General features: G+C 41.6%; 1 protein-coding gene across 1 annotated transcript in view; it reads left to right on the plus strand.

Annotated features, from left to right (window-relative positions):
- The window catches only part of GRIN2B (glutamate ionotropic receptor NMDA type subunit 2B), a 551,074-nt gene that overhangs the window by 421,363 nt on the left and 110,956 nt on the right, over positions 1-18,755 (plus strand). Inside the window, exon 4 of the mRNA XM_044301863.1 lies at positions 5,230-5,438. Within this exon, the coding sequence (XP_044157798.1) occupies positions 5,230-5,438 (209 nt within the window). The remainder of the gene's footprint in view (positions 1-5,229; positions 5,439-18,755) is intronic.

The raw sequence follows: 18,755 nt of genomic DNA on the forward strand, positions 1-18,755 counted from the left end.
CCTTTCTATTGTCTTTCCTTTTCTTGGGTTTAATAGATCCAATCAGATGGCATTTTCTGCTGCCTTAAAGGCTCTCTGTAATGGTTGGTCTGGGTAGCCCCTATCTTTGAATCTAATCTTTAAATCCTGTGCTTGTTCATAAAAATCTTTATTGGTACTGCAATTTCTCAGAATTCTTAGATATTGTCCTTTGGGTATGCCACATTTAATATTATAAGGGTGGTGGCTCTCCCATCTCAGCAGGCTATTAGTAGCTGTCGGTTTTCTATAAGTTTTAGTACTAATGCTGCCATTGTTCAGAGAAATATACAGATCCAAGAAGACCAGACCTTTATCACTGATTTCTGATGTGAAATGCATTCCAATTTGGTTTTCATTTAGGTCTGCCAAAAAGTCAGAGAACAGCCCTCTGGGGCCGCTCCACAATATCAGGATATCATCAATATAACCACCCCAGAAGGCTATCCTGGGTGTCCAGACGCTCTCCTCGGCGAATACCACCGTATCCTCCCACCAGCCCAGGAATAAATTAGCATAGGTTGGGGCACAGGCGCTCCCCATAGCTGTGCCCCTGAGCTGGTGGAAGAACTTGGAGTCAAACAAGAAGTAGTTGTGTCGTAAGACAAAATTCATAAGTTCCAGTACAAGCTCGTTATGTGCTGTATACTGAGTACCCCTGCTTTTTAAGAAGTGGTTAACAGCCGTTAGACCCAAATTATGAGGTATGTTACTATACAACGCTTCCACATCAATAGATGCAATTAGAGTGCCCTCATCCAAATGTAGGCCATCAATTTTAGTGAGCAGATCAGACGTGTCCCTAATGTAGGAAGGGAGTGATACAACAAAAGATCTTAAAATAAGATCACTGTATATACCAACATTTTGAGTTAGAGAATCTATACCAGCCACTATAGGACGACCTTTTAGAGGGATCAAGCCCTTGTGAATTTTAGGTATGGTGTAAAAAGTAAGAATTTGGGGATATGGTTTCAACATGAATTTAATTTTGTCACTAGACACTAGTTTTGCTTCAAAGGCCTCTTATAGTATAGTTTCCAGATGTGCAAAGAAATTAGGTGTAGGGTCCACTTTCAGTGTATCGTATCCTTCCTTGTTATTCAGAATAGCATAGCACATACGCTTATATTCTAGATGTTCCATCACAATCAAGTTGCCTCCTTTATCAGAGGACTTGATTATGATGTCATGGTCCTTTTCAATCTTCACCATAGCCTCTATTTCATCTCGGCCAAGGTTAGATTTTAGATTTTTTCTACCTTGGTTTGCTTCTAGTTTGTCTAGTTAGTTGAGGAATAAATCAATACTATTTGTTTTCATTTGGGGAGGTGGTTAATACTTTTTAATTTAAGGTTTGTATGCGGGCCTTCTCCAGGCTTCTTTTCTCCCTCCCTTAGGAGGTCAGTCATTGTCCTTGCCAGAGGGACATCCTCCACACTGATACCCAATCTCACACTTTCTCCTTGGTCGTTATGTTTGAAATATTTTTTCCATTTAAGTTTACGACTGAGGAGATTGCTATCTTTTATCCATGAAAAGGAATTGAATCTTGTTATGGGTATGAAGGATGTACCCCTGGCAAGAACATTTAACTCTGCCTCACTGAGAGTTTTTTTAGTTAGATTAATGATTTGACCGCTGGTGTTACCAACTATTTTTCTTGTCTGGGGCGATCCCTTAAATGGTAAGGGATTCCCCCCGGTTCTAAAAAATTCGAGGGCAAACCAGGAAAATTGTTCCTCTGAATTTGTTTGGGGACCCCTGTTTTGGTTTCCCCATTTTTTGTAATTTTGAGAGCCCCTTTTTCCTCGGTTTCCCCTATATCTAGGTCTACCTCTAAAGGAGAAATCAACAGATCTATCTGTGTCAGATGTTTCAATTTTGGATGAGGATGCTTCAACGGTAGTAGGTTTGTTTTTCTCCGCAAACCGATTGTATGCACGTTTTTCTTTAAATTCTAAAAGATCTTTTTTATATTGTTTGTGTTTTCTTTCTTTGATAGAAGCGTGATAATTTTCTATTGATGTTTGAAGGTTGCTCTCCTTTCTAGGGAAATCAGGGTCATTTTTAAATTTAAGAGTTTGTTCTATTAGCTGATTTAATTTAATAGAGGTACGTTCTGAAGTAACAAATATTCAGATCCTTAAATAATGTTTTTAAATTACTCGGTACATCTTCATTCACGTTGCCCAGTTCAGAGAAAACATGTGATGCCTCTGCCAACCATTGGTCTGTATTTATGGGACCCGTAAGAAAACTAGCCATTATTAATACTTCACAGTAGTTGTAATGCATATTTTGGGTAGGTATATTACTGAGTACCCCTTTAATTCTCTGGAGTACCCCTTTAATTCTCCCACACACATGGACAGTAAGTATTAAAAGGTTTTTCCAGGATTTCTTTACTGATGCTCAGCGACATAAACAAAATGATACAGAATGAAAAGAGACATAAAGATTGCGGCACTCACTACTTAAAGGGGCATTTTTCGCTGCCTTAGCCCAAGGCCAAGAGTAAGCGTAAGTGCACAAATCAGCCGTCGCCTTTTAACTTGCCCTGTGTACTGTACCACCATATTGCTATGGCATTTTGTACTGCAATTATGGAATACTGGAAAAATCTTTTTAAGTGGTGAATGCCACAATCTTTATTTCTCTTTTCCCAGAGTAAGCATTTCAGATTATTTTTTTTTATGGTTTAAAAGAAAATGTCTCTTCAGTAGTGACAACCTGTAGAATAAAGACAACTTATTTTTCTGGCTCCACACTTTATGTAATAAAAATGTGAGTTTGCAGTTTTTTTTCATTTATGAGTCCATAAATTATATGTACTAGTACTAGTAAAAACTACAACTCATACCCCCAAGAATACAAGCCTTCATACATCTACATTGTTTGAAAAAAATATATGGCTCTTGGAAAGTGACACCTCCAAAAATATATTTTTTTCCAGAAAACATTATTTTTTTTGTGCAAAAGCAAAATACTTTTAATATACTACTATACATAACATATTTGGTATCACCTAAAGTTAACATTTTATTTTACTCCATAGTGAACAGCAGAAAAAACTGACAGAATTGCTGTGGTTTTTTTTTTGTGTTTGCAGTGCAGTTGGGATATTAGACCCCTTTCACACAAGCGAGTTTTCCGCTCCGGTGCAATGCATGACGCAAAGGCATTCTAATGGGTCTGTGTACATGAGCGTTTGTTTGTTTTTTCACGCGTAAAAAACGAGCAGGTTCTATATTCTGCGTTTTTCACGCAGCCCTGGCCCCATAGAAGTGAATGGGACTTCAGTGAAAGACCCATTGCATCCGCAAGCAAGTGCGGATGCAATACCTTTTTTATTGATGGTTGCTAGGAGATATTGTTTGTAAACCTTCAGTTTTTTATCATGCATGTGAAAAACGCATCAAAACGCCTTGCACCCACGCAGAAAAAAACTGAACACAATCGCAGACATAACTGACTGAATTTGCTTGCAAAATGGTGCGAGTTTCACTGAACGCATCCCGAGCCATTAGGCCCCTTTCACACGGGCGAGTATTCCGCACAGGTGCAATGCGTGAGGTGAACTCATTGCACGCGCACTGAATCCTGATCCATTCATTTCAATTGGTCTGTGTACATGAGCGATATTTTTCTCGCATCACTTGTGTGTTGTGTGAAAATTGCAGCATGTTCTATATTCTTGAAAATCGCCACTGCAAGCAAGTGCGGATGCGGTGCGGTTTTCACACATGGTTGCTATAGAGACGAGGGATGAGCGACCTGGGACCCCATTCACTATTATTTTCCATTATAACATGGTTATAATGGAAAATAATAGCATTTTTTAATTCAGAATGCAAAGTCCAATGTCAATTGAGGGTTAAAAAAATAATAAAAACATTACACACTACATCCACTTGATCGTGCAGCTAGGATCCTCTTCTTTGTTATTCTTGAAGGACATTGCGCTCATCACGTGTTGAGCGTGGTGACGTCAGCGCAGGTCCTGCTGAAGGAACATAGAAGGACCTTTTGCAGGTCCTTCATGAAGAACAAAGAAGAGGATCCCGGCTGCACGACCAAGTGGATGAGGTGAGTAATATTTTTATTATTTTTTAACCCTCAATTGACATTGGACTTTGCATTCTGTATTAAAGAATGCTATTATTTTCCATTACAACCATGTTATAATGGAAAATAATAAAATCTACAGAACACCAAACCCAAACCCAAACTTCAGTGAAGAAGTCCGGGTTCGGGTCTGGGTACCACATTCAGTTTTTTTCCCACACGCGTGCAAAATGCATTGCACTTGAGCGGAAAAAACTGAACAACAGAACACAATCACAGTCAAAACTGACTGCAATTGCGTGCCTCCTCGTACGATTTTCCCTGAAAGTGCCCACATCTCATCCGGCCCTCACCCGCGATGCCTGTGTGAAAGAGGCTTTAGTGTAGTATCCAGTGGTCCCTACGACTGGAGGATATTCAGCTCTTTTCAGTTTGTGCGCCCTTTAAAATTCAAAGCAATGAATTTGGAGTAAAAAATACTGTTGTAGAAAAAAGCCCTTGCATTATTTTTACATGAAATTTTAATTTAAACCACTCTGCTGCTTAATTAATAATCCAACCTGCGCACGTCTGAACTTTATAGATCTGTTTTAACCGTCAGAACTTGAGTTTTGGTGCCCAAATGTAAAATAACGAACATACCATCAGATTTAACAATATTTTCACATCAGAGGTCATTTCCTGGACAGGTTTTACTTGCATTATGTTATTTAGGAATCTATAGGGAGGTTTAATGAAAGAAAAAACGAAGAAGGTCACGGCACTCCAAAGGCTATTCAGTGTTTTTATTACACCACAAAATCAGCAGCTGCTGATTTTGTGGTGTAATAAAAACACTGAATAGCCTTTGGAGTGCCGTGACCTTCTTCGTTTTTTCTGGTATTTGTGGGGTCTATGAGGCCGGGACCTGACGTCACGAGCACCGCCGCAAAGCCTCTTGAATGAATTCAAGTAAGTGGTGCTGTCCTACCACTCTTTTTTGTTTGAGGTTTAATGAAAGCCATCAGCCTCTCTGCACACATTCACTGTATGTCCCTCAAAATCATTTTTTTTTTATGTTGGTTATTTGAAATTGGTGTAAATATTATGGTGGCATGGCTTATTACCCTGTTTATCAATCATCTCTTTTTCTTTTAATTTTAGGTTGGCAAATACAAGGACCGGAGTCTACAAATGAAGTATTACGTGTGGCCAGTGTTTGAACTATATCCAAATTCAGAGGAGCATAAAGATGAACATCTGAGCATCGTTACATTGGAGGAAGCTCCTTTTGTCATTGTAGAAGATGTAGATCCACTGAGTGGCACCTGCATGAGGAATACAGTTCCCTGCCGCAAGCAGATACGCATTGAGTACGTAGAATGTGCCTTCCTCATTGTTTGACCCCTGATACTCTGTAAATTGGGCTTCCCTGTGTTGAGATGTTTTGTAATTCCTATGTCCTATGTATCTTTTAAAGGGAGTCTGTCAACATGAAGATACAGCACAATCTGCAGACACCATGTTCCAGAGCAGTTGGAGCTAAGCAGATTGACGTATAGTTTTATGGGAAAACTTTCAGCAATTAACTAGTAATTAATTAATTGAAAACTCTGCTCTTTCAGTTCTTAGGAGTCATGTAGGCTGTCCTATTCACTGATTGACAGCATTTCCTATATGTTTTGTCATGCAGCTTTAGCGGTCAGTCACTGATGGGACCGCCCACATGACTCCAAACCATAGAATCTGTCACTTCCAAACCATAGAAAGTGACAGATTTATATTAATTCATTACAATTTACACTGAATATTTTCTTATTAACCTATATATCAATCTACTCACTGTAGCAGGCGCAGCACTATGAAGTGCCTTTTGCGCTGTGGCATTAGAAGAATTTTTAGATCTCAGAATTTTAGTCTAACCAGACTATCTATTACTCTGTAATTCCTCTAGCGCCGTTCTACGGAAACAGTAGGTTTAAAGAGCACACCAAATGCTTGAAAATAACTTCTTTATTAACTTCAACTTTTCTTCATATATAACACTGCCACCTCCGCAGCAGATAGTCCATGTACAAAACACGTGTTGAAAATATATCACAAAATGGCGGTATGCAGTTAGCAGTAACTATTTGCAGATTGGTTGAGTATGATCTGGTATAGTTGTATGCAATTTGGACTGCAATATATTTGTATGGTGTTTGTAGTAGTTCACAGTTTGCAACTGTAGCTTGCAATTTGTATTTGTACTTTGCAATTGATGGAACTGTAAGTTAACACACATATAACTGATTCAATATACAGTTCCAATTACAATACTAACAAGATATATATATATATATATATATATATATACAGTACAGACCAAAAGTTTGGACACACCTTCTCATTCAAAGAGTTTTCTCTATTTTCATGACTATGAAAATTGTAGATTCACACTGAAGGCATCAAAACTATGAATTAACACATGTGGAATTATATACATAACAAAAAAGTGTGAAACAACAGAAAATATGTCATATTCTAGGTTCTTCAAAGTAGCCACCTTTTGCTTTGATCACTGCTTTGCACACTCTTGGCATTCTCTTGATGAGCTTCAAGAGGTAGTCACCTGAAATGGTCTTCCAACAGTCTTGAAGGAGTTCCCAGAGATGCTTAGCACTTGTTGGCCCTTTTGCCTTCACTCTGCGGTCCAGCTCACCCCAAACCATCTCAATTGGGTTCAGGTCCGGTGACTGTGGAGGCCAGGTCATCTGGCGCAGCACCCCATCACTCTCCTTCATGGTCAAATTCCCCTTACACTGTCTGGAGGTGTGTTTGGGGTCATTGTCCTGTTGAAAAATAAATGATGGTCCAACTAAACGCCAACCGGATGGAATACCATGCCGCTGCAAGATGCTGTGGCAGCCATGCTGGTTCAGTATGCCTTCAATTTTTAATAAATCCCCAACAGTGTCACCAGCAAAGCACCCCCACACCATTACAACTCCTCCTCCATGGTTTACGGTGGGAACCAGGCATGTAGAGTCCATCCGTTCACCTTTTCTGCGTCGCACAAAGACACAGTGGATGGAACCAAAGATCTCAAATTTGGACTCATCAGACCAAAGCACAGATTTCCACTGGTCTAATGTCAATTCCTTGTGTTCTTTAGCCCAAATAAGTCTCTTCTGCTTGTTGCCTGTCCTTAGCAGTGGTTTCCTAGAAAATATTCTACCATGAAGGCCTGATTCACACAGTCTCCTCTTAACAGTTGTTCTAGAGATGTGTCTGCTACTAGAACTCTGTGTGGCATTGACCTGGTCTCTAATCTGAGCTGCTGTTAACCTGCGATTTCTGAGCCTGGTGACTCGGATGAACTTATCCTCCGCAGCAGAGGTGACTCTTGGTCTTCCTTTCCTGGGGCAGTCCACATGTGAGCCAGTTTCTTTGTACCGCTTGATGGTTTTTGTGACTGCACTTGGGGACACTTTCAAAGTTTTCCAAATTTTTCGGAATGACTGACCTTCATTTCTTAAAGTAATGATGGCCACTCGTTTTTCTTTACTTAGCTGCTTTTTTCTTGCCATAATACAAATTCTAACAGTCTATTCAGTAGGACTATCAGCTGTGTATCCACCTGACTTCTCCACAACGCAACTGATGGTCCCAACCCCATTTATAAGGCAATAAATCCCACTTATTAAACCTGACAGAGCACACCTGTGAAGTGAAAATTATTTCAGGTGACTACCTCTTGAAGCTCATCAAGAGAATGCTAAGAGTGTGCAAAGCAGTAATCAAAGCAAAAGGTGGCTACTTTGAAGAGCTTAGAATATGACATATTTTCAGCTGTTTCACACTTTTTTGTTATGTATATAATTCCACATGTGTTAATTCATAGTTTTGATGCCTTCAGTGTGAATCTACAATTTTCATAGTCATGAAAATAAAGAAAACTCTTTGAATGAGAAGGTGTGTCCAAACTTTTGGTCTGTACTGTATATGTATATATATATATATATATATATATATATATATATATATGACTATATTGATTATATTACTGTTTTAAATACCTGTTTTGGCCTCTCCTGCTTCCATACAAACACAGCTCTCAGTGGAGTGAAGGTCTCTTCAGCTCCTGTCTCTGGTGAATAATTATTCTAGCAGCTCCTGCTAGGGGAATTCCCAGACAGACTTTGTGTGAGGCTGGCTGTGATTGGTGAAAACTCGTGCTGTGTGAGAAGCTGGCTGTGATATTTCTAGACTTCTGCCCAGCAACAACACATTAACATTATGCTTTCTGTTGTCTCTGCTGTGCCACTGAGCTTACCTTACACTATTAGTGAATCTTTTTCTGCTTCTGTGAACACAAAATATAACAGTTATATGACATCCAAAACATTATGTCACAGTAAATAACTCTGCTTTTGTCTTTAATGCATAAACATATAAGCTATATTAGCAACCTAGGACAGGTCTTAGCTGGCCAGCTACACTCACCTACCTCCCTCTGCTCTATAACATGCTGCCGGCAGATTGTACTGTATTTTCAGGGTGACAGGTTCCTTTTAAGAACTGTGTTGACTTTCATAACACACAAAAAAAAAGTATAGGGTAGGTTAATGTGCCAATCAGAGCTGGAAAATGATGAGCTGTGTCAGTTGTTTAGCAGAGCTAACAGGGGGAACGTGATATGCTTTCCAGCAGCATCGACTACTTGAAAGACTTTTGCTATTTCGAACATTGGAGGGTGTTCATCCGACTGCTTTGCAAATCAGAAGGACTAGAGTGTGCCAAACTGAGCATGCTGCTTCTTCTTCTATGTTAGAGCATTGTACTTATTCCCGAAAGTGAAGTAAAAGGAGTTCTCCAGGACTGCATCCCATTAATTTTTACTGGGTGCAACTGGCCAACACTACTGTAGGAATACAGAAGATAGCAGATGGTAATAGCATATGCATGGCAAATGGATAGGAAAAAAATCCCATTAAATCCAACATCATGAGATATAGTTAAATAGTTGTTAACGTTGGGGAAAAAAAGTCTAATAAGTCCAATCTGTAATTCTGCTATATTGATCCTGTTATATTGAGCAAAACACCACTATGAGAGAAACAAAATCCTTCCTCACTCCAGATGTGGCAATCAGAACAAATCCCTGGCTCAATGTCCATCTTCATGTTATTTTGAAATAAAAAGTAATCTAAACCTTTTTTGAAGCTATCTACTGTATTTGCAGCTCCTGCAGCAGACTATTCCAGAGATTCACAGCCCTTACTGTAAAGAATGCTTGTCGCTTCTTATGACTGATTCTTTTTTTCTCCAGGCATAGGGAGTGGCCAAATGTTTTTTGAGGGGGTTTAAGACAGAATAGCTTCTTGTATGGTCTGTTTATATATTTGTACAGGTTAATTATGTTCCCCCTTAGACATCTTTTTTCAAGACTAAACAAATTCAGTTCTTTTGACCTTTGCTCATAGCTAAGATGTTCTAGGCCCTTTATGAGTTTAGTTGCTCTCCTTTGCTCTTTTTCTAACTCTAGGGCATTCTTTGTATGAACTAGTGCTCAGAACTAAATCTCGTATTCCAGGTGAGGTCGCACCAATGCTTCATATAGTATATCTCTGTCCTGGGAGTCCAAAGTAGGAATCATTGAACATATTTCTATGGATACCATTTTGAAGCCAATTTTCAATCCAATTCCAAATTCAATATTCTAAACCAATAGACCTCAATTTACCCATTAGGCGTCCATGAGGTACAGTATTGAATGCCTTTGCAAAGTCCAAAAACAAAATATCCACAACCTTCCCTCTGTCCAGGCTTCTACTCACCTCATAAAAGCAAATCAAGTTAGTTTGACGGCTTCTGTCCTTAGAAAAACCATGTTGGTTATCACTTAATATATTATATTATTGACAGTTACATAATTCTTTATGTAATCCCATAGAAGGCCCTCAAACATTTTCCCTCAATAAATATTAAACTTACTAGTCTATAATTACCTGGTGAAGACCTATCACACTTTGTAAAAATGGGCACCACATTCACCTTGCACCAGTTCCTTCTCACAATGCCTGTCATTAAAGAATTTAATTTTAAAGGCATTCTTTTTGTCATTTATTGCCCTTTTTACACTATTTGTAAGCCGTGTGGGTTTTAATTTTATTTGCTTGATCTTGTTACCACTTGAAATGTATTTAACAATACTAAAGATGAACAAAGTTTTCAAAAATTTGATTCGGTCTTTTCGACAAATTTTTCAATTTTCTTTTCTTTAGGGTTCATTCACACGTCAGTGTTTTTACCTTTCCAGATAAACGATCCTTTTTTTTGTGGATCCGTTTTTCAGTACAACGTTACGTTTTTTTTACTAAAGTGCTTCTGAATCCGTTTCGTGTTTCCGTTATTCTGTTTTTTTTTTCATCCATTTTCCTGTCAACAGATCCGCAAAATCGGATGACATTCAGATGGTTTTGTGCATGTCATCCGCATTTATGCGGATCCATTGACTTGAATGGACAATGGACCCGAAAAACGGACAGAAAGTAGGACAAGCTTAATATTTTTTTCAGGATCCGCATACTGGAAAATAGGAAAACGGAACGGATTCCGTGATTCGGACAGCACTATAATTGGTGTCCGCATTTTTGCAGAGGCAATTGAAATTTAGAGATCAGAAAAAACGTTCCGATTTAAATCGGAACGGAAACTGAGTGTTATAACGGACGTGTGAATGGACCCTTAATCTGAATTAATTTGTCATGAATCGCATTAAATCAGGTCTATCTCCGCCTGAAGTTAAACTTTATGGAGAATCTTTCCTGGTGTACATAACATTGCAGTGCAGGATCATGCACATATAGTCATTTCTGGTAGCAAAACAGTTACTGTGTGGCTGAATAACAGGCAGGTCACATACGGTATATGGCCGTGCACATAATCATGCAGGCCACCAATATTCCTAGCTAACCACAAAAAAGCACACAATATCCTTCAGTAAAGCAAAAAAATATCTAAATGCTGAACTCCTCGGCAAGCTGACACCCTGCTGCTGTCTCACCAGCCTGCTACCACCCTCACCCCCTGATAATGATGCCCCGCTTTACCCGGCTCCCACATGTGATTGGCTATGTCTACACTAATGTCTGTTCATGCCTTATGTCACCCTCACCAGACTCATGGACACGTTCCCTGACTGCTCGCAACACATACTATCACCCAACTGTCTTCATCGCTAGTTTCACAAGGTTGTTCCATATCAACTAATGGGAACCCACGCTTCCTGGTTGAGTGTATCTGTTGTCACTAGAGATTACATTAAAGAGCGAGTCAGCCATTCCAGTACAGCTGTATTGTTGGTCAAAACACAAATGCTTGATGTCAGTGGCAGCTCTGGCCTGTTGCTGTGGCTGCTTCTACCACCACCCCTTCTTCTGCTGCTACTTGTTCTGGCTATAGCAACATTTTTGCCACCGCCCATTCTTTGTGAGGCCCCAGGCAACTGTCTGCTGGCCATAATGTACAGTAAGGGTGCATTCAGACGAAGAAGATGAGGACAGCACGACGTGTACTGTCCGCATCCATAGTTCCACTCCATGGCCCGCAAAAACTATAGAGCTTGTCCTATTCTTGTGCGGACAAGAATAGGCATTTCTATCATAGGACTTGCCCTGTCCGTTCCGCAAAATGCGTAATGCACACACCCGGTATCCGTGTTTTACGGATCCGCAATTTGCAGACCGCAAAACACTTACGGTCGCTTGAATGTAGCCTAACTGAATCAGTAATGTAACAGATAAAGTATGAAAAGTGTAGCAGGTAGACTAGAAAAATACGCCTATGCAGTGCCTTGCAAAAGTATTCACCCCCCTTAACTTTTATTTTTATTTTGCTACATTGCAGCCTTAAGTTCAATGTTTTGTTAATCAGAATTTCATGTGATGGATCAGAACACAATAGTCTAAGTTGGTGAAGTGGAATGAGAAAAATATAAAAAAAATAAAACTATTGTTTAGAAATAGAAAACAGATAATTGGCACGTGGGTATGTATTCACCCCCTTTGTTAGGAAACCCATAAAAATCTCTGGTGCAACCAATTACCTTCAGAAGTCACATAATTTGTGAAAATGATGTCCCCCTGTGTGCAATCTAAGTGTCACATTATGTGTCATTACATATACACACCTTTTTTTAAAGGCCCCAGAGGCTGCAACACCTAAGTAAGAGGCATCACTAACCAAACACTGCCATGAAGACCAAAGAACTCTCCAAATAAATAAGTGACAATGTTGTTGTGAAGAAGTCAGGGTTAAGTTATAAAAAAATATCCAAATCTTTGATGATCCCCAGGAGCACCATCAAATCTATCATAACCAAATGGAAAGAACATGGCACAACAGCAAACCTGCCAAGAGATGACCGCCCACCAAAACTCACGGACTGGGCAAGGAGGGCATTAATCAGAGAGGCAGCACAGAGACCTAAGGTAACCCTGGAGGAGCTACAGAGTTCCACAGCAGAGACTGGAGTATCTGTACATAGGACGAAAATAAGCCATACGCTCCATAGAGTTGGGCTTTGTGGCAGAGTGGCCAGAAGAAAGCCATTACTTTCAGCTAAAAACAAAATAGGCATGTTGTGATTTTGCGAAAAGGCATGTGGGAGACTCCCAAAATGTATAGAGGAAGGTGCTCTGATCTGAAATTGAACTTCTCGGACACCAAATAAAACACTATGTCTGGCACAAAGCCCACACATCACATCACCCAAAGAACACAAGGTAGTGGCAGCATCATGGGCTGGCAAACTGGTCAGAGTTGAGGGAAAGATGGACGGTGCTAAATAATGGGATATTCTTGAGCAAAACCTGTACAACTCTGTGCGTGATTTGAGGCTAGGGGAAACATGTAAATGTATTGGAATGGCCTAGTCAAAGCTCAGATCTCAATCCAAGAGAAAATCTGTGGTCAGACTTAAGATTGCTGTTCACAAGCGCAAACCATCCTACTTGAAGGAGCTGGAGCTGTTTTGCAAGGAGGAATGGGCCAAAATCCCAGTGGTAAGATGTGGCAAGCTCATAGAGACTTATCCGAAGCGACTTGGAGCTGTGATTGCTGCAAAAGGTGGCTCTACAAAGTATTGACTTTAGGGGGGTGAATAGTTATGCCCTATTTGTTGTTTGCTTCACAATAAAAAAAAATAAAAAAAATCTTCAAAGTTGCGGGCATATTCTGTAAATTAAATGATGCAAATCCTCAAAGCAATCCATGTTAATGAATTTAAATGTTGCAAATCCTCAAACAATCCATGTTAATGCCAGGTTGTGAAGCACCAAAATACGAAAAAAAGTCAAGGGGGTGAATACTTTTGCAAGGCACTGTATATTACAACACCTTTTGACAATTAGTCTGATGCACTGTACGTCTATGTATAACTGAACAGATTAATTATTAATGGCACATCAGATTAACTAGGTATATGCGCCTATATATTAGACAAGCTTTTGAGACTAATTTTGATTCACAGTCTTCAATAGGTATAACAGAACAGATTATGTATAAATGGCCCAGCAGATGAACTATATAAACGTGCCAATAGATTACACCACCTGTTGACAATGAGTCTGATGCACTGTGCATCTATGTATAACTGAATAGATTCATTATTAAAGGCTCAGCAGATGAACTATTTACACGCACCTATATTTTAGACCGGCTGTTGATACTAAGTCTGATGCACAGTCAGTCTATGAACAGTATGACAGAACAGATTAAGAATTAATGGCACAGCAGTGGAACAAGATGCACAGGGCAATTACACAGATCATGCACTGTCCATGCACTGTCCATGCACTGTCCTTGTAGTCTCCCTTTGCTCTCCCTACAGTGTCTAAAAATGTTCCCTATGATCTCCCTGCACTGTCCCTATCCAAGATTCTACAAGTAAAGCTTTGTTAAACTCTATCCCTAGAACTTGCACATCTGTCTGAATGCTCACTTCATTGTAAAATGGGAGAGAGCAGGCGGGATTAGGCTTTTTATAAGACTGTGACATCACAGGGGATGGGTATCTGCTGATTGACAGGATACATGGCATTATGGGTTATATCTCCTTTCCATGCTTCTTACTTTCACTTTGCAACACATGTAGCCATGTAGGAAAAATCGATTTGTTACAACGAAGAGAGAAGAAATTCATATTCATTGCAAATTGAAGTTTTCCTGAAATTGTGATCGAATTCAATAAATGTCACTTTGATTCACTCAACATTCAACAATATACTTATCGAAAGTAGATTTAAAGCACTCCCATTATGCATTAGTGTAATTATGTAACAATAGTTGCTCCTATGTCCTGAAGTGCAGTCCTGCTGGCCTGTCCCATTCCCTGCTCATCAACAACTAAAGCCTAATTCGGCCAATAACCTCACTTGTACCAGATGATAAAACATAACTTTTAATAAAGTGTTTAAGAAATACTTTAATAGCTGTGAGCTAAAGAGGATTAAAACTATCTGATGCCTAGTCTGTAGTGAGCTTGATGTGCTATAGTTGCTATGACCAATGGGGGTGCACTCCCCAGATCACACACTTGCTACCTATATAGCACTCAGTGCTTGAACGTCCTTTGTATGTTAGTATAATTTAGCCACTATTCGCTTGTGGAACTGTACTGACGCTAGACTGCACTTTTCACTTGGAGCAGACAGGTTTCAGAAGCTAAAAAACACTAAACTCTGTCCCCCAACATGTTTCCCCAGCTAATCTGGCTTCATCAGGGGTTCCCGGACAGCAATGCTAAGTTGCTAATACTTTACAGACCTAAAAGTCTTTCTAGGGACTATTGTGTGTGTCAGCAATATCTATTTCTAGCGCATCCTGCTCTAAATAGCATACAATAGTTAGGCCGCTGCAGACAGTGACATTAGCTGCACCACATCTCCAGTGTAAAGTGTGCGCATCCCAAAAATTTCTGTGACATCCAGTGTACTTTTCCCGTAGACGGTGTCAGCTGCAGACAGTTACATTAGCTGCGCCACATCTCCAATGTAAAGTGTGAGCATCCAAAAAATATCTGAAGTCCAGTGTACTTTTTTCGTAGACAGTGTCCGCTGCGGACAGTGACATTAGCTGCGCCACATCTCCTCATCTAAAGTGCGCGCATCCAAAAAATATCTGTGACATCCAGTGTACTTTTTCTGTAGACGGTTTCTGCTGCGGACAGTGACATTACTAGCACCATATGTGCAGTGTAATCTGTGCACAGAAAAAATTTGTCTGTGACATCCAGTGTACTTTTTCTGTAGACGGTGTCTGCTTCTGACAGTGACATTACGAGTGCCACATCTCCAGTGTAAAGTGTGCGGTTAAAAAAAATGTATCTGTGACATCCAGTATACTTTTTCAATAGACTTTTTCTGCAGTGCAATGTGTGCGCTGAAAAAAAATTATCTCTGACATACAGTGTACTTTTTCCGCAGACGGTGTCTGCTGCGGACAGTGACATTACCAGCGCCACATCTGCAGTGTAACGTGTGTGGTTGAAAAAAGATGACAGTGGAGAATGGCAATTACTGTTTAATGAGGTGGATGATGATGAGACACAGCTGCCAATAAATCAACACCAATTAATTTCTCAAGAGTTTGGTTAGGTCAAAAAGTCAGGAGAATGAGCAGAGTAAGGAAGTGGAAGAGGAGGTGGAGGACGATGAAGTCACTGACCCAACCTGGGAAGGTGGAAAGCCGAGCGAGGACAGCAGTATAGAGGGGGAGGGATCTGCTGCACCGCAAAAGGCTAGAAGAGGCAGTAGGGTTACAAAAGGGAGAATGTGGTCCACACCAAACAGGCCCGCAACTGTTCCCCGGAGCACCCCCTTGCGTAAATCTCCCTTGCTAAGGGGTAGGTGTTCCGCAGTCTGGCGCTTTTTTGAAGAAAGTTCGGACGACAAAACAATTGTAATTTGCAACCCGTGCCATACAAAAATTAACAGGGGCGTGAACACTAGCAACCTTACCATCACCAGCATAATCCGCCACATGGCATCAAAGCACCCTAATAGGTGAGCCGAACGCCTGGGTCCACAATCTGTGTCTGAGGGTCACACCACTGCCTGCTCTTCCCCTGTGTTACGTGCTGGCCAATCCTCTGTCGAAGGCACAGGCCCAGATGCCTCCCGCGATGCACCTGGACCTTTGCAAGCACCATCAGCGACCAGATCCACTTCCGTGTCCCAGCGTAACATACAAATGTCCTTAACCCAGGCATTCGAATGCAAGCACAAATAACCAGCCACACACCCAAAGGCCATAGCACTTAATGAGCAGCTTTCCAAATTACTGGCCCTGGAAAAGTTGCCATTTAGGCTTGTGGACACTTAGGCCTTCCGCGGCCTGATTTCGGCAGCCGTCCCGCCTTACGTAGTACCTAGCCAACATTTGTCCCGTAACATCACACATGCCCTGACCAATGCAGTTACTGGGAAGGTCCATTTAACCACGGACACATGGACAAGTGCATTCAGCCAGGGACTCTACATTTCCCTGACGGCACACTGGGTGAATGTTGTGGAGGCCGGGAGCGAGTCGTACACTGGGATGGAACAGGTGCTACCAACGCCAAGGATTGCGGGCCCTACGTTGATCAGGGTTTCCACCAGCACCTACGTTAGTGGCTCCAACCCCCACTTCTTCTTCTCCCCTACCTCCGAATTATCCATGTGCAGTACCAGTCAGTCATCAGTTGGTTGCTCAAAACAGTGGGGAACCGGCAACAGGCCGAGCTGAAGCTGATATGCTTAGGGGACAAACAACACACCGCCACAGGGGAAAAGAGCTGTGACAGGGGAAAAGAGACCAGACTGAGCTTTGGCTCTCGCCCCTCAACCTACAACCAGTTATGGTTGTGTCTGACAATGGCCGTAACTTGGTGGCGGCTTTGGAGCTCGGCAAGCTCACACACATCCCATGCCTAGCCCATGTCTTAAACTTAGTGGTTCAGCGGTTTCTCAAAACCTACCCCAGTTTGCCTGAGCTACTGGTCAAGGTGCTCCGCGTGTGTGCACATTTCCAAGAGTCATCGACAGCTTCAGACGGTCTGTCAACGCTTGCAATTGCCAACTCACCAGCTGTTGTGCGACGTGAGCACATGCTGGAACTCCACGTTCCAAATGTTGGCAAGGCTTTGTGAGCAGCAGAGGGCAGTAGTGGAATACCAGCTGCAACATAGTCGTCGCCTTTCCAATCAGCTTCTGCTAATCGCAAGCGAGGAGTGGGCATGGATGTCTGACCTCTGTGAGGATTTAAGAAACTTTGAGGAATCAACACAGATGGTAAGCGGTGATAACGCTATTATCAGTGTATCCATCCCACTACTGTGTCTACTCAAATGCTCGCTGCTCACAATGAAGGCGGACGCTTTGCCTGTGGAAGAGGTGGAAACGGTGGAAGACATTACACAGGGTGATAGCCAGACTACCCTCAGTTCATCTTCTCTGCACGAATTGGACGATGAATAGGAGGAGGAGGAGCAGGAGACGGTTGCCTCTGCTACAGAGGGTAGTACCCATGAAAGTTTAATTCCATCTGTTCAGCGTGGGTGGGCAGAATAGGAGGAAGAAGATGAGGAGATTGAGTGATCCTCCTGATGACAACAGCGAAGTCTTGCCTGTTGGTAATCTGGCACACACGGCTGACTTCATGTTAGGCTGCCTTTCCCGCAACCCGTGCGTTATACGCATTTTAGACAACACAGATTACTGGTTGTTCACCCTTTTCAACCCCTGCTACAAAGATAACTTCTCATCTCTCATTCCTCTGGTGTGGAGCACGAGCAAAACGGTGCAATACTAGAAGATCCTTGTTGAAAAACTGCTCCCAAAATTTCCATATGGCAACTCTGGCGGCAGAGTCAGTAGATCCTTGGCCAACCGAGGAGCGGAGACTAGGGGAACACACAGTAGTTCCAACAGAGGCAGGGTAACACTCTCCATAGCCTGGGACAGTTTCATGTCACCCCGCCAGCACTCTTACCCTGATGCACGGTCTAGTGTCACAAGGAGGGAAACATTTTGGAAGATGGTGAGGCGTACATAGCAGACCGTGTCAGCGTCCTCAATGATCCCTCAGTGCCTTACAACTACTGGGTGTCCAAGCTGGACATGTGGCACGAATTGGTGCTCTATGCCTTGGAGGTGCTGGCCTGCCCTGCAGCCAGCGTTTTGTTTGAGCGGGAATTTAGTGCTGCTGGTGGCATTATAACAGATATGCGTATCCTCCTGTGAACTGAAAATGCTGAAAGGTTGACTCATAAAAAAGGAACAAGGCCTGCATTGACCATGACTTCTCCACTCCTCCACTCCTCCATGTACTGAATACACTGTATTCCTATGCACCCCTTCCACCACAAACAAGGGTATATGGTTGAATCTTCCTTTTCTCATTCTCCTCCTCCTCATCCATCACATATAATGTTTTACAGGGTCAGCTCAGCGGCAGGACCTCGCTTATAATTCTTTAGAGGGTCAGCTCACCAGCAGGCCCTCACCTACAGTGTTTTACAGGGTCAGCTCACCAACAGGCTCTCACCTAAAATCTTTTACAGGGTCAGCTCACCAACAGGCCCTCGCATATAATGTTTTACAGGGTCAGCTGACCAGCAGTCACTCGCATATAATTTTTTAGAGGGTTAGCTCACTAGCAGGCCT

This window comes from Bufo gargarizans, chromosome 7, assembly GCF_014858855.1.
Source record: "Bufo gargarizans isolate SCDJY-AF-19 chromosome 7, ASM1485885v1, whole genome shotgun sequence".
Lineage (NCBI taxonomy): Eukaryota > Metazoa > Chordata > Amphibia > Anura > Bufonidae > Bufo > Bufo gargarizans.